At 45.2% G+C, this 13,900-nt stretch overlaps 1 protein-coding gene across 2 annotated transcripts in view; it reads left to right on the plus strand.

The window, feature by feature from the left end:
* LOC311503520 (rho GTPase-activating protein 12-like) overlaps positions 1-13,299 on the plus strand; it is a 65,618-nt gene extending 52,319 nt beyond the window's left edge. The window contains exons 5-18 of one of the 2 annotated variants that reach the window (XM_084566282.1): positions 30-110; positions 711-833; positions 3,889-3,963; positions 4,279-4,340; positions 4,427-4,508; positions 6,609-6,713; positions 6,804-6,902; positions 7,008-7,110; positions 7,190-7,309; positions 7,430-7,528; positions 8,875-8,952; positions 9,058-9,192; positions 10,050-10,155; positions 11,601-13,299. In XM_084566282.1, coding sequence (XP_084422408.1) covers positions 30-110; positions 711-833; positions 3,889-3,963; positions 4,279-4,340; positions 4,427-4,508; positions 6,609-6,713; positions 6,804-6,902; positions 7,008-7,110; positions 7,190-7,309; positions 7,430-7,528; positions 8,875-8,952; positions 9,058-9,192; positions 10,050-10,155; positions 11,601-11,775 — 1,443 coding nt within the window. In that variant the 3' untranslated portion in view covers positions 11,776-13,299. The remainder of the gene's footprint in view (positions 1-29; positions 111-710; positions 834-3,888; positions 3,964-4,278; positions 4,341-4,426; positions 4,509-6,608; positions 6,714-6,803; positions 6,903-7,007; positions 7,111-7,189; positions 7,310-7,429; positions 7,529-8,874; positions 8,953-9,057; positions 9,193-10,049; positions 10,156-11,600) is intronic. The other variant, XM_084566283.1, reaches the window with a different exon arrangement.
* Positions 13,300-13,900: the final 601 nt, after the last annotated feature.

Genomic DNA, 13,900 nt, shown 5'->3' on the forward strand with positions numbered 1-13,900 from the left:
CATTTTATTATTTTTGTTTGTATTAACAGTGGATCAAACACGTGGACGAGCAAGGCCGACCTTACTACTACAGCGCTGATGGATCCAGGTCAGAGTGGGAGCTGCCCAAGGTGAGATGAGAAGTCAAACAGTCTCCTTTTGTGTTCATCTAAAACCTTTAGAGTTGTGCTGGTTCTCATTTTCACCTGAACCAAGAACAGGGAAGAAAATCTAATTAATGAGTTACAATTGATGATTAAGGAACAAAATGCTTAAAGAGAGTTAAATGAGGGTCAAAGGTAACACTTAAGGTATTTAATCTTTAGTTCTTGCAGTGTAGCCTGTAGTACACTTTAATTTACCTCCTCCTCCTCCTCCTCCTCCTCCTCGTCATGGCGTGTTTTCTCGAGGCCGCCGTAAGTGGATGAGTGTCGGAGGAGCTCACGGAGGAGCCATGTTTGCGCTGAACTCTGGCTGACTGCCTATTAGTTGCTCTCTTTACCCCATAATCTGGAGGCGTTAGTGCAGATCAGAATAGAACGTCTCCGTCCTCAGAGGGAATAAACGGACACGTTAGGAGGACAGTGGAGAAACAATGCCTGCGGAGTGAGGAAAGGTCCAATGGTTCTGTGGAGAGTTAGAGGAGAGGTAGGAGTCTGAAGGGTCTGCTAGGATGACCTCTGTAGACGGTGAGCTTTAAATCTGTTCTCTCTCTCTTTGTTTCTCTTCAGTATAATATCTCCCCTCAGTCCGGTGAGGTTCCTAAGAGTCGCAGTCTGGAGAGGAAGCACCAGGATCCCATCGTCCTCACAAAGTGGAGGCACAGCACCTACGTCTTAGACCTCAACGACAAGGTGAGGTGGAGCCCAGCGGAGACGTCTGATACTGAAGTTAAAATCTGACAACGGAAACGAGCTCTGAGTTTAATCCTTGTGCAGAGGAAAAGTCTAAATCGGTCTCTTTTTATTTTTTATAAAGGCTGGTGAATTATATACACCGATCGGGCATAACATTATGACCACCTTGTGCCTCCAGAACAATTTTGACTCATCAGAGAATGGACATGGGCCTTCTGAGGGTGTCCTGTGGTGTCTGGTAACAGGATGTTGTCAGTGGGGGGGCCTTTGAGGGGAGGGGCCTCTGTGGATCATCCCACAGATACTTGATCAGTTTGGGATCTAGTGAATTTGGAGGCCAGGTCAACACCTTGTGCTGTTCTTCGTGTTTTATTTTTAGTTGTTCCTAAAGTGTTTTTGTGGCTGCATCCTGCTGGGGATGGCTGCTGCCATCAAGGAGTGTCATTGCTATGGGGTGGGGGTGCCTGGTCTGGTCTAGGTGGGTGCTACATGTCCCACACATGAATGAATGTCAGGTCCAAAAGAACATGGCCGATTTTATTCACTTCTCCTGTCAGTGATCTTAATGTTGTGGCTGATTGGTGTATATTTTATATTAAAACACGCTTTTAACTAAAGCTGGTGCCTATTGTGTACATACACTGATACATGTTGTTAGACATGTCAGTGTGTCCTGAAAGTTGGTCAACACTTAAAACTCTAAATGCTCTTTAAAGGTCCAGAGTCAAACGGCAGCACTGGGACCTCTCAGCACGACTTCTGACTTTAATACGCGTGTAATTGGTTTGTGTTCGTCAACAGTTCCTGAGCTCTTCTTGGCGCGTTCGGTTTGTTATGTGACTCACAAACAGGAAACAGTCTGGGTAAGCTGGAGCAGCCTGGGATGACTGGGATGTCCTAGATAGTTACTAAAGCTCCAAAAACACTCGTTCCTACACTTCCCACGATGCAACACGTCACTTCTTTTATGTTAAATCCTTCCTGTTTATATGCAGCCAACCAGGAAGAAGGTTCTGTGTTCGAGAAGATAAACGGTTACAGAGAATGAATGAATGAATGAATTCAGTCCTGCTGCTGCAGTAACCTGATATTAAATGCAGGCAGAAGTTTAATGTGGTTCGGTTTAGATTTTTAGTCAGGTACTCAGAACTGAAGACTGGTACCGTCCCATGCTCCTCGTATTTTTCAAAGTTCACGTCCCAAGTAGCACAGGCTCCGTGTTTTACATCTGATGTTCTGCAGGAAGCTGGTTTCTTAGGTTTCAAAAAAGACATGTTACTGTTTTATGCCTCATTTGCCCAGGTTCAATGTTTGCATCCTTATCAAAAACATAACTTTATTGTCCTGTTTTATTTTCAGTGTTTTTTGCTGTTAACTTGCTGTACATAGTTTAGTAATAGAAAGTAAAACAAGGACATGTTGATCAGCATTAGACATCACACTGCAAAAACCCAGCTTTAAAAACAAGAAAAAGAGAAATCTTTCTGACAATAGATTTCTTAAACAAGTATCTAGCCTCAAAGAACCAACATCTACACTATATTGTCAAAAGTATTCACTCAACCACTTACATAATTGAATTCAGGTGTTCCAATCACTTCCATGGCCACAGGTGTATAAAATCAAGCACCTAGGCATGCAGACTGCTTCTACAAACATTTGTGAAAGAATGGGTCGCTCTCAGGAGCTCAGTGGACTCCAGCGTGGTACTGTGATAGAATGACACCTGTGCAACAAGTCCAGTCATGAAATTTCCAGAGTCAGAGTCAGTGGTATTATAACAAAGTGGAAGAGATTGGGAACGACAGCAACTGCAGCAAAATGGCAGAGCAGAGTCAGTGGATGCTGAGACGCCAACTTTCTGCAGAGTCAATCTCTACAGACCTCCAAACTTCATGTGGTCTTCAGATTAGCTCAAGAACAGTAGAGAGCTTCATGGAATGGGTTTCCATGGCCGAGCAGCTGCATCCAAGCCATACATACATGAATGCTTCAGCATATCAAGAGGTTTTGGACAATTCCATGCTCCCAACTTTGTGGCAACAGTTTGGGGATGGCCCCTTCCTGTTCCAACACGACTGAGCACCAGTGCACAAAGCAAGGTCCATAAAGACATGGATGAGAGAGTTTGGTGTGGAAGAACATGACTGGCCTGCACAGAGTCCTGACCTCAACCTGATAGAACACCTTTGGGATGAATAAGAGTGAAGACTGAGAGCCAGGCCTTCTGGTCCAACATCAATGAGTGGGCCAACGTCGTATTAAACCCTAGGGATTAAGAACAGAATGTCACTTAAGTTCATATCATGTAAAAGCAGATGAGCGAATACTTTTGGCAATATAGTGTACCTCCAAAAATGTGTTTGTTGACTAAAAACAAGTAGATTTGTAGATTTATTCTCTTATAATGTAGGAAAATGTGCTTAAATTCAGCATAAATCATCTTTAAATAAGATTATATGCTATAAAAACCAAGTACATTTGTTCAAAGGACAAAAAACAAGCATCTTTTGCCTTAACTGAAGTTATTTCATCCTCATAAATATCCAGATATTCTCACCTTCAATGATTTAAAGGCCACATCAGAGTCTAACTCGTGGCGGTTCTGTTGCAGCTCTCCTTCAAACTCCGGCGGTTTTCTTCCGACCCGCGCAAGAAGAGATCGCGTCTCTCTTTTTACCGTGATAAAGTTGGTACCGCCCCCCCTCCCCTCCCCTCCCCTCCCGGAGCCGCTGTTCTTTTCCAATCAAGATCCGTTCTGATTAATGTCAACGTGTCCTGTAGCGAGAGTCGGTCAGGACAGGAGTTCAACCAATCAAAGATGTCTGATTTATTATCTGTCTTATTGTTGTTAACGTGAGATGTGTCATCAATCCTCTAAATGTCTGTGAATTAACTCTTTATACTCAAATCTTTATGTTTTAATGATCTGACTTCACTCTAACACCGTCCTGTGATTCCCTTTAATCCATTTTCTCCTCCTCCTCCTCTTCCTCACTAACTTCAGCCGTAGTTTTTCAGCCTCTCATCATGTTGTGCCTCTTGTTGGTAGGAGAGTGCTCCGGCGCCCAAGCTGAGCTCTCCAGACTCTGACTCCTGTCCCTCATCTCCTAAGCACCCCTCGACCGTTAGTATTCCAGCTTGCAGCACTTGCACACCGCCACTGCACCCCTCATCCTCCTGCATCCACAGACACCACACTTTTATAAATCTGTTGCATGCCCACATCTAACTGCATCCAACCTAACACCACGACAGAACCCTTACTGCTCATACAAGAAGCAAGTCAACATTTTACAGTAGCATTATGGCGCCATCTGCTGGTGACACTGGACACGACATAAAGGCGACACAGCAGCTTTTAGTCTCATCTGCTTGTTGAGCTTCAGAGTTTGACTTTACGCTGCAGCAGGTTGTTTTATCTTCCACTGTTTCTCCTCAGCCTTCAGAGAAGTGTGGAGTCCTCAATGTCACCAAAATCACAGAGAATGGAAAGAAAGTCAGGTTGGTTTTTATTTTATTTTATTTTAAACTTTTCTCTGACCTCTCACACGCAGATTATCTTTAACATGTTTTATTTTGACCGACAGGAAGAGCTGGACCTCGTCATGGACCGTGCTGCAGGGCTTCTCGCTGCTCTTTGCAAAGGGTCAGGGGGGCAGCACCAGCTGGGTACGTACCCCCTCACACACACCCATCCGCCCCATGAGACTCATGCTCCTACACAATTTCTCTCTTTATTTCTGCATAGTCGCCCGTCTTTATGTCTTCACGCCACCTGTGCTGTGAAGTTTTGTCATCCTCTGTTTTATTTCTCTTCTCCTCCTTGAAGTCGTACTACCGCAGCGGCTCTATCCCAGAGCTGCTCCTCACTCTTCTTAGCAGCTGGAAGCGCCCAGTCAAGCCCCGTCCCGCTGTCTCCTATGTGAACTATAGGCCTGTGCAGGCTGCCGCTGTATGTCCCCCCCTCCAACCCTATTCCCTCCACTATCTGTGCATGTGTTGCTTCTCCTGCCCGTCTCCAACTCTTTTATTTACCCCTTGAGTTTGAACTGACCCGGAGACTGACTCTTGTGTTTGTGACGGAAACTTAACTCTGGAGAAAATCCGAATAGACGGATGAAATGAGGCCTTCAAACTGAAAATGAGCTGTTTTACTTGACGAAAGAAGTGAAAGCTCTGTTCTAGCAAACGTCTTATTACTAAGAATGATGTTTTTGATAATACGATCATTTATCCCACAGTGGGGAACGCATGTGCAACACAATCAAAGCCTCATGCAAGAAGCACGAGTTCAAACAAATGAGGGAATTAAGTGGAAAAGTATCTTTCTGAACAAAAATGTATAAACTAAATTCTTGAGTCTGTATTTTTCCACATGCAGAAGGATTATAACACCTTCAGTGGAAGGACATTGAAGTTTAAATGTGTTGCAGAAGTCACCTTAGGAGCATAGAAACCAGAGTGATTGGAATTATTGCTGCAGATTTAAAGACGAGAAATTAAATCTAACTTTACTGGCAGGATGTAGATATTTTTTTTGAATCTTTACACAAATATAAGGTACAGGTATAAAATGTTGACAGGGAGTTTATAAAACGCACAGTCAGCACATAAGTCAGGAGAGATGGTCCTGTACATCCACAGTGGGGAGAAAAACACAACAACACAGAACAAGAGCACAAAACAAGGAACCATATCTGCCGTGTTCAAGAAATAAAAGGACTCAAATGAGCCGACGGATGATGTGGCGTCATCTCAACAAGGACACGGGAGGGGAGGGACACACAGCAGTAAACATTCTATACAGTAATAGCACAGAATTGCATGACTAGTAGTAGATAGGAAATTAGAGAGCAAGAGCTCTGTACCAGAGAAAAGAAAGTGGAGGATGCGAGAGAGGAGAGAGAAGAAAGAAGGAGGACATGTGGTGCATCGTCCCCCAGCAGCCTAGGCCTATAGCAGCATAACTAAGGGATGGTTCAGTCCAGCCATGACTATAAGCTTGATCAAAAAGGAAAGTCTTAAGCCTGACCTTAAAAATAGAGAGGGTGTCTGCCTCCTGAACCCAAACTGGGAGCTGGTTCCACAGGAGAGGAGCCTGATAGCTGAAAGCTCTGCCTCCCATTTTACTTTTTGAAATTCTAGGAACCACAAGTAGGCCTGCACTTTCAGACCGAAGTGATCTGCTGGGATGATATGGTACAATGAGGTCTTGGACGATGGAGCTAGGCCTTTAAGGGCCTTGTATGTAAGGAGGAGGATTTTAAATTCTATTCTAGACTTTAAAGGGAGAAGCTAAAGTGAACAAAACTTACACATCTTTAGAAACGTTCTCTTTAGGCGAACTGTATTTAAACTGCTAGCGAATTCTACAAATGAAAAGAAGCCTAAAGGCTGTGTTTATTAAAATGCACATGACGTTATTAACAAGGAGTAACAGTGTTTTTGCCGTTCTTGTAACTCAGTACTAATGATGTGTGTGTGTACAAAAGAGGTTCCAAGTTAATTTATTAACTCCAGGATGTGAAACCTGCTCTGAAGCTCATTCCTCACGCCCTCGTCTACTACTTCTCTAGAGCTTTTACCCTTTTGTGGAACATCAGGCAGAAATTTGCATCCCAGAAACTTCTATTCCGATTTCTGCTTTTTGACGTGACTGCATCCTCTCATTCACTCACAGATCGTCCTAAAACAACAGTTATATTTTTGTCAGACCTTCTCTCTCTCTCTGTATTTCTCTCTAACTCCGTATCTCCGCCCTTGATCCAGAAGTTCGGCAGCACTCAGTCGAAGCCGGAGTTCACCGTAGATCTGCGCGGGGGTTCGGTTGACTGGGCCTCCAAGGACAAGTCGAGCAAGAAGCACGTCATCGAGGTATCGCACCTGATTTCAAGTGTTTTGGACCGATAAAAAGTCTCCAAACATTTCGTGCAGCGCTGACGTTTTGATGTTTTCCTTCCTCAGCTGAAGACGCGTCAGGGCACGGAGCTGCTGATCCAGTCGGAGATCGACAGCGTCATCAACGACTGGTACCGGGCGCTCACAGAGGCCATCAACACACACGTGAGTCTTTATATTCCTTATCCATTTAATCTGACTTTTAATCTCTATTTAACATGAGAGCTGAAGCTAACACCTGAGGTTATATATGTGTCTTCTCCTGTCCAGGCGTGGGAGTCGGACGAGGCCATTGAGGAGGACATGCCTGAGTCTCCAGGGGCTGAGAAGCAGGACAAGGAGAAGGACCACCGAGACTCCAAGAAGAACAGAGGTGAGACGAGCTCAGGCCGCTGCAGTTTGCATCACCGTCTTAACTAAAAGCGCTCACATCACGCCTGTGTTCCCTCCAGTGATGAAGACCTCTGTGAGCATGGACTCCTCAGACCAGAAGAAAACCAGACTGAAGCTAAAGAAGTTCTTGACGCGCCGACCCACGTATCAGGCCGTCCGGGACAAAGGGTACATCAAAGGTAGTGGGACGTTATCCAGCTCTAGCCTCTAGCTCATGAGGGTTTCCTGCTTCGTGTTAGCACAAGCTAAAGTTTGAACGTGTAGTCGGAGTGACGGCTGGATCTTCTTCTTCTTCACAGATCAGGTGTTCGGCTGCAGCCTGACCAGTCTGTGCCAGCGGGAGAACACGTCGGTGCCCAACTTTGTCAGAATGTGCATCGACCACGTCGAGAACACAGGTAAGAGCTGCAGCCATCAGCGTGCTCCACTTTAATCATCGTAGGTGACGGGTTTTAGTTGAAGAAGGCAGTTATTATTTCTAAGTCCCTCTCTTAAATAATAACTTTTGCCTGTCAGAAGTACACAACACTTCCTGTAATCACTTCAAATTAAAAGCCCAGTGGTATTATAATCGGCGGTTTAGACTTCTGTCCAGAGGCTATCACCGTAAAATGGAGTTTATACCCCTGCAGGACATGGACGCCGTAACCTACGTACGTAGCCTACGCCGGTGAGAGTCATTTATACTTGTGCATTTGTCAGTCTGGCTGCTCTGTAACAACACTTTACTGCCAGTCGGGTTTGCTTCTACTTCCTGCTTCAATTTTAACAATGGCGTCTGAAACTTTCGCCGAAATTTCGCCGAATACAAGTCATACAAATGTTTGTATCTCCGAACCTCCTCAGTTAACCTTACAGATTCACAATCGATTCGAAAATTGTGGAAATGGAGAAGCAGCCAGAAATACTAAAGCGGAAACAAGTGGACTACCAAGTGGACCAGTCACAGCTCTGCATCACCGTGGCGCACACTTACATTTCTGGGGATGTGCACGTCATCTATGGGAGGTTTAGACTTCTGCGTTTAGTTGACACTAGAGGCTACGGCTACAACGAAGACCCTAAACGTGACGTGCACCTCCCCAGAAATTGAACTACGCGCCACGGTGATGCAGAGCTGTGATTGGTCCGTCAAATCGATTGTTTTGGATCAATAAAGATGGAACACATGGAGGAAAGGTTAACTGAGGAGGTTCAAACATTTATACGACTTGTATTTGGCGAAATTTTGGCGAAAGTTTCAGTCTCCATTGTTGAAAGTGAAGCAGGAAGTAGAAACGAGCATAAAAGACACAGCGCCGACTAGTGTTTGGGTGGCGTTGTTACAGAGCGAGACAGACTGATGAGTGCACAAGTATAAATGGCTCAACGTACGTAGGTTACGGTGCCCACATCCTGCATCACTTTAAATGAGCCTCAAGCGTGAAGTTCCACAAACTAAATCCTCCAAGAAACATAGAGTTTAATAACCATCTCTCTAAAACCACCTCTGCACCCCTGGGCTCTGCAGCATCACTAACTCTATTCAGCTCTTACAAATAACAGTTCAGCTGATTGAACCACGGTTATAATTTCCTTCCATCTGCATCAGCGACGCCTTCAGGAGCTACAGACGTTAGAAGCTGATGTGGGGTGAAGAGTGTTTGTCTCTTTGAGATCAGCTCAGCGTGTCAGGAAGCTCAAACACACACCCTGTCGTCTCCAATCACCGCTCTTTGTCCGTCCACCTTGTCTCCTCCCGCAGGTCTCAGCGTTGACGGCTTGTACCGAGTGAGCGGGAACCTGGCGGTGATCCAGAAGCTCCGCTTTGCTGTGAATCACGGTACAATCACTGGACTGTACAGCAGCTCTACTGTATGTGATGTGATAGGTCACCTGACTCACCCGTCCTCTCTCTCTCTGTCTCCATGTCTTGTCCCTCCGTCAGATGAGAAGGTGGATCTGAACGACAGTAAGTGGGAGGACATCCACGTCACCACCGGAGCCCTCAAGATGTTCTTCAGGGAGCTTCCAGAGCCGCTCTTCACATACGGATCCTTCAATGACTTCGTGAACGCCATCAGTGAGTAACCACGGCGCTCAGTCACCGTCACAGAGCCTGGCGTGATGAAAATACACAAAAACAGGGGACTAGTTTGACCTGGGAACGTCATGTGACTTAGAAATGACCTCCTACGTCTGTAAACTCTGTGTTTTACTCAAATTTACCAACATTAATCGCTGGTTATCTCTGCTACCTTCCCCTCTGCTACAGTTAATATTATACATTTAATACCTCTACACTATTTGAGAGCTTTAGTTACTTTGCAATTCACTAAATAAAATCCAACACTAAAAAAATATGCTGCCACACACGTGATCCTTGGTTCTGAGCTTGATTTGTTTTTCTCCACGCTGTGCAGCGACATCTTGACTTCTACACTCTAACATCCGTCCAAACTTTGATTTATGACACATCCTGAATAATTGTTAAGTGAAAAGAGGCAGAAAAAAGGATCTGCATCAAATGAAACTCTTAAAATACAACTCTAAATCACGGAGACACCAGTTCGAGCTGGAGTAGTTTAATCTCAGGACCTCTATGTTAATTTGGGTAGTCATTTTTACTTTATTTTGCACAGGATTCAAACCACAGACGACCTTTGACCCTAAACTGAAACTAATAAAGTTGTTCCATTTACTACACGTCCTTTAGTCATGACCTTTTTACAGTTTCTTTACCTCCTCCATGCACCTTTGTAGCAGGTGAAGTCACACCAGACACAACCTCTGCAGTTATGACAAATTATTAGAGGTCCCCAGGTAAAACTAGTCGCAGTATTTTTCTTTTTTTTTTGTTGTTGTTGTTGTTCCTAATCCGTCCATGAGATGGCGCCATGCTCACGCTCATTCACTGACCTTCTCGTTTCTCTGCTGCAGAATCCTCCGACTACAAGCAGCGAGTGAATTCAATCAAAGACTTGATCAAGAAGTTGCCAAAACCAAACCACGACACAATGCAGGTCCTCTTCAAACACCTGCGCAGGTAAGAGAGACGTCCAGAGAAACGTGAAACGTAAAAGCTGTACACCGATCAGCCACAACATTATGACCACTGACAGCAGAAGTGGATGACATTTAAACCATCTTGTGACAGTTCAGTGTTCTGCTGGGAAACTTCTGGACCTGGCATTCATTGGTGTGGATGTTACTTAGACATGTAGCACCCACCTAGACCAGACCAGGCACCCCCACCCCATAGCAATGACACTCCTTGATGGCAACAGCCATCCCCAGCAGGATGCAGCCACAAAAACACTTTAGGAACAACTAAAAATAAAACATGAAGAACAGCACAAGGTGTTGACCTGGCCTCCACATTCACTAGATCCCAAACTGATCAAGTATCTGTGGGATGATCCACAGAGGACCCTCCCCTCAAAGGCCCCCCCCCAACTAACAACAGGACACCCTCAGAAGGCCCATGTCCATTCTCTGATGAGTCACAACCGATTTGGAGGCACAAAGTGGTCATAATGTTATGCCTGATCAAATGTTTAAACAGTCAGACGCTCTGGTTTCTGCCCTGAAGTCAATAAGGAACTTTTATTTAATTTTAATTTAAAGCCATGAGGTCATGTAGCATGATTAAAGAAAGAAATAAGAGTTGATGAGTTTTTTATTCTCAAACTGAACAATAACACCAACATTTAGTCTTTTTTGTGCTTCTACCAACACAAACTGACAGTAACTGCTTTATTTTTCAAGGATAAACATGAACCAAGATATTTATCTACACTATAAACCTACAGTAAACACAAGTAGACGTGTTACTGCTCAGCTGACGAGCCCGTTAGAGTAAAATAACTCTGTTTAAACTCTTTTGACGCTTTATTGCTGAATGCAGCTTCGCTCTCTTCGTCGTTCAGGAGTTTTTTTTACTCTCTCTCTCTGTCTCGGAGCGATCGGCACAAACTTAACGGCACCGGCGGCGGCGGCAGCGTCATACGTTCACGGTGACATTTTCCGCAGGTTTTTTTTCCCCAATTTGCATTTATATGGCGCCGTGTTCGCTGTAATTCAGCACCTATGAAGTGGTGTTTCTTGGGGGAAATTTATAGCGTGACATTCAGTGTATGGAGGTCTACGTGTATATATATCAGCAGGCGGATTTATCTTCCTCTTTTTTTCCCTTCCTCTCTCTCTCTCTCTCTCTCTCTCTTCCATGAATATGTTATTGTTTTGTGCATCTGCATGCGAGGATGTAGATTCTATTTAAAAAGGCTATTATGCTCTTGCCTGGAGCGCTCTGCGGTGCTGGAGCGCGTGTCGAGTGCCTCTACGCTCAATCTGCAGCAATAAAGACGCGTGTGTGTGTGTAGTTGTTGGTTTTGTTTGTCCAGAACGAACCTCTGAGGCTGCTCTCAAACCAGATGATTGTCAGAACAAAGCCGTTTCCCCCCTCATCTCTAAATCTCTTCTCCCCTGCAGGGTGATCGACCACGGGGAGGCCAACCGGATGACGACCCAGAGCGTGGCCATCGTGTTCGGGCCCACGCTGCTGCGGCCCGAGACGGAGACGGGCAACATCGCGGTCCACATGGTCTACCAGAACCAGATCGTGGAGCACATACTGCTCGAGTACGAGAGCGTCTTCGGTAGGTAGAGGAGGAGGAGGAGGAGGAAGAGCGCTCCGTCACACGTGGACTTTCTCTCCATTTCCGCCATTTCTTTGACTGAACTGAACTGAACATTGCTGTGGACCAAGCAGTTTGGAGACAAAAAACAAAAACATCCGCTGGCAGTTTACGAAAGGTGTTGCACTTACTGAAGATTTGGAGATGAACTTAAAAAGAGTTGTATAATAAGACCTCACACGCTTTTGTTTTCAGTTGCCATTCCTGCTGCAAGTAGCGGGCCGGGCCGGGCTGGGCCGGACGACAGGACGGGACGGTTTATTATTATTATTATTATTTTGGTGCCGTGTCGATGTGCGGGCGTCCGTTTTGATTTCGTGGATTTGAGCATTCAGGTGTTTTTACATACACTGGATCCCTGTGGCCAGTAGATTATAAAAATAAGATAAATAGATAAAAACGGAGCCGGGTCGCAGCGTCTCCCCTCCTCCTCCTCCTCCACCTCCTCCTCCTCCTCCTCCTCCTGGTCTCTGGTGGGACGGCGGCCGGCGTCGTGCTGCTCCTGCGAAGGCGTTAAAGGCCCGACAGCCTCCTCCTCGCCTCTCTGAATCTGAACTGGATGCGTTTTCTGTGTCGTGGAGCCTCGTCTGTGATGTGTGAGCCCCTCCGTGCTTCTGGGACGGGTGGAAAAGATGAAAATAATATTAATGATAAATAATAATAATAATCAGTGTTAACGGACTTTCTTTTGGCACTTGGATGAAGTGGAGTTACAAATCCTCGACTTCCCGCTCAACCTCCATCAAATACTCCACCCCTCACCCCTCCTTTTTAACCAGTGTTAACCATTAACCCCATCTCACACACACACACACACACACAAGCGTCCCGTGTGACTTGAACCCTGCAGGACGAGCCCCTCCGTCTGTTTGTGCGCCACTTTGTGCAAACTGTGTGTCTTGTAGTCTAACGTGCTTTTTATTTTAGTAAAAGTTTCCGTTGAGCTGCCGGTGGAGGCCCCCCCCTTCCTCTCCCCCTCTCCCCCTCTTTTTTTTTTTGTGGTCGTCGGGACGTCCCAGCGTTTACTGGAAAACGAAGCGGCGTTCGTTCGCTCCTCCCTCGCCTCGGCTAACGTTGAAGAGTATTCAGAGAAGGGAAGCGAGAGTAAATCAGCTGTTTGTTGTTGTTGTCATTGTGTGGGAGTGAATGGGTGCAAAGAAGAGCCTTTAAAAAATAAATTCAGAGCATTATATGTACAGAAACTAGCTGTTGAAACCTAGGTGACTGAGGTGTGTATGATTTGACGGTGAACCGGTGAAAGATTTTTTGATTTTTGTACATTTGAATTAAAAGAAAATACACAGACTGTGGGGTTAAAAACAAAAACTTTAAAAAAAACAAAAACAACACACATGATCGACTGTTACCTTTGTTTGCAGGTGTATCTGGAGTGTTTGCGCATGGTCAGCTGCACATTTTGAATGTAATTTTCAGGCTAACTGCTGTTTGTGAAATTGCTATGTCTAATAATAAAAATTAAAATAAAAAAAGGACAAAGAAGTGAACACTGGTGCGTCTTCATGAAATGAAATGCTCCCGAGTTTAACCTTCAATCAGCTCTAAAGCTTCCCCCTCTCCCTCGGCTTTAATTACATAATTGAATTAATCTGCCCTACGCCGATATCCTGCTCGTTGAATTGAGTGATTAAGCTCTCACGTCTCAATCAATTATATCCCTACCTGTTAATTATGAAATGAACCGCGGCGCGTTTCTGGAGATTTCTCCAGCGCGCCTCAACCTCTGCCGCTCCACTCCCATTAATCTGATTTGCCCGTTGTGTGGAGGGCGGTTCTGTCGCTGCTCCTCGGGTCAAACCCGGCTGCAGACCTGAAGGGTGTGGATTAATTGATGTCTAATTAGCTAATTGCCACAGTGCCAGTTTTGATTAAGAAGCACGAGGCGGAGCGAGTGCTGAGCTGCAGAGCTGCAGAGCTGAGGTTTGCATCCAGCTTCATTTTCCTGCAGGTCTGCTTCTGCAGGATCCATATCTACCGTTACAGGGTGGAACATGTGCAAAAGGTTTGGAAATATCATCATAACATAGGAACTTAAAGCTGTTTAAGCTGAAGAGAAGTCTTAAATATGTTTTTCAT

The sequence above is a fragment of the Chelon labrosus genome (assembly GCF_963514085.1).
Source record: "Chelon labrosus genome assembly, chromosome: 18".
In the NCBI taxonomy this organism is placed as follows: domain Eukaryota; kingdom Metazoa; phylum Chordata; class Actinopteri; order Mugiliformes; family Mugilidae; genus Chelon; species Chelon labrosus.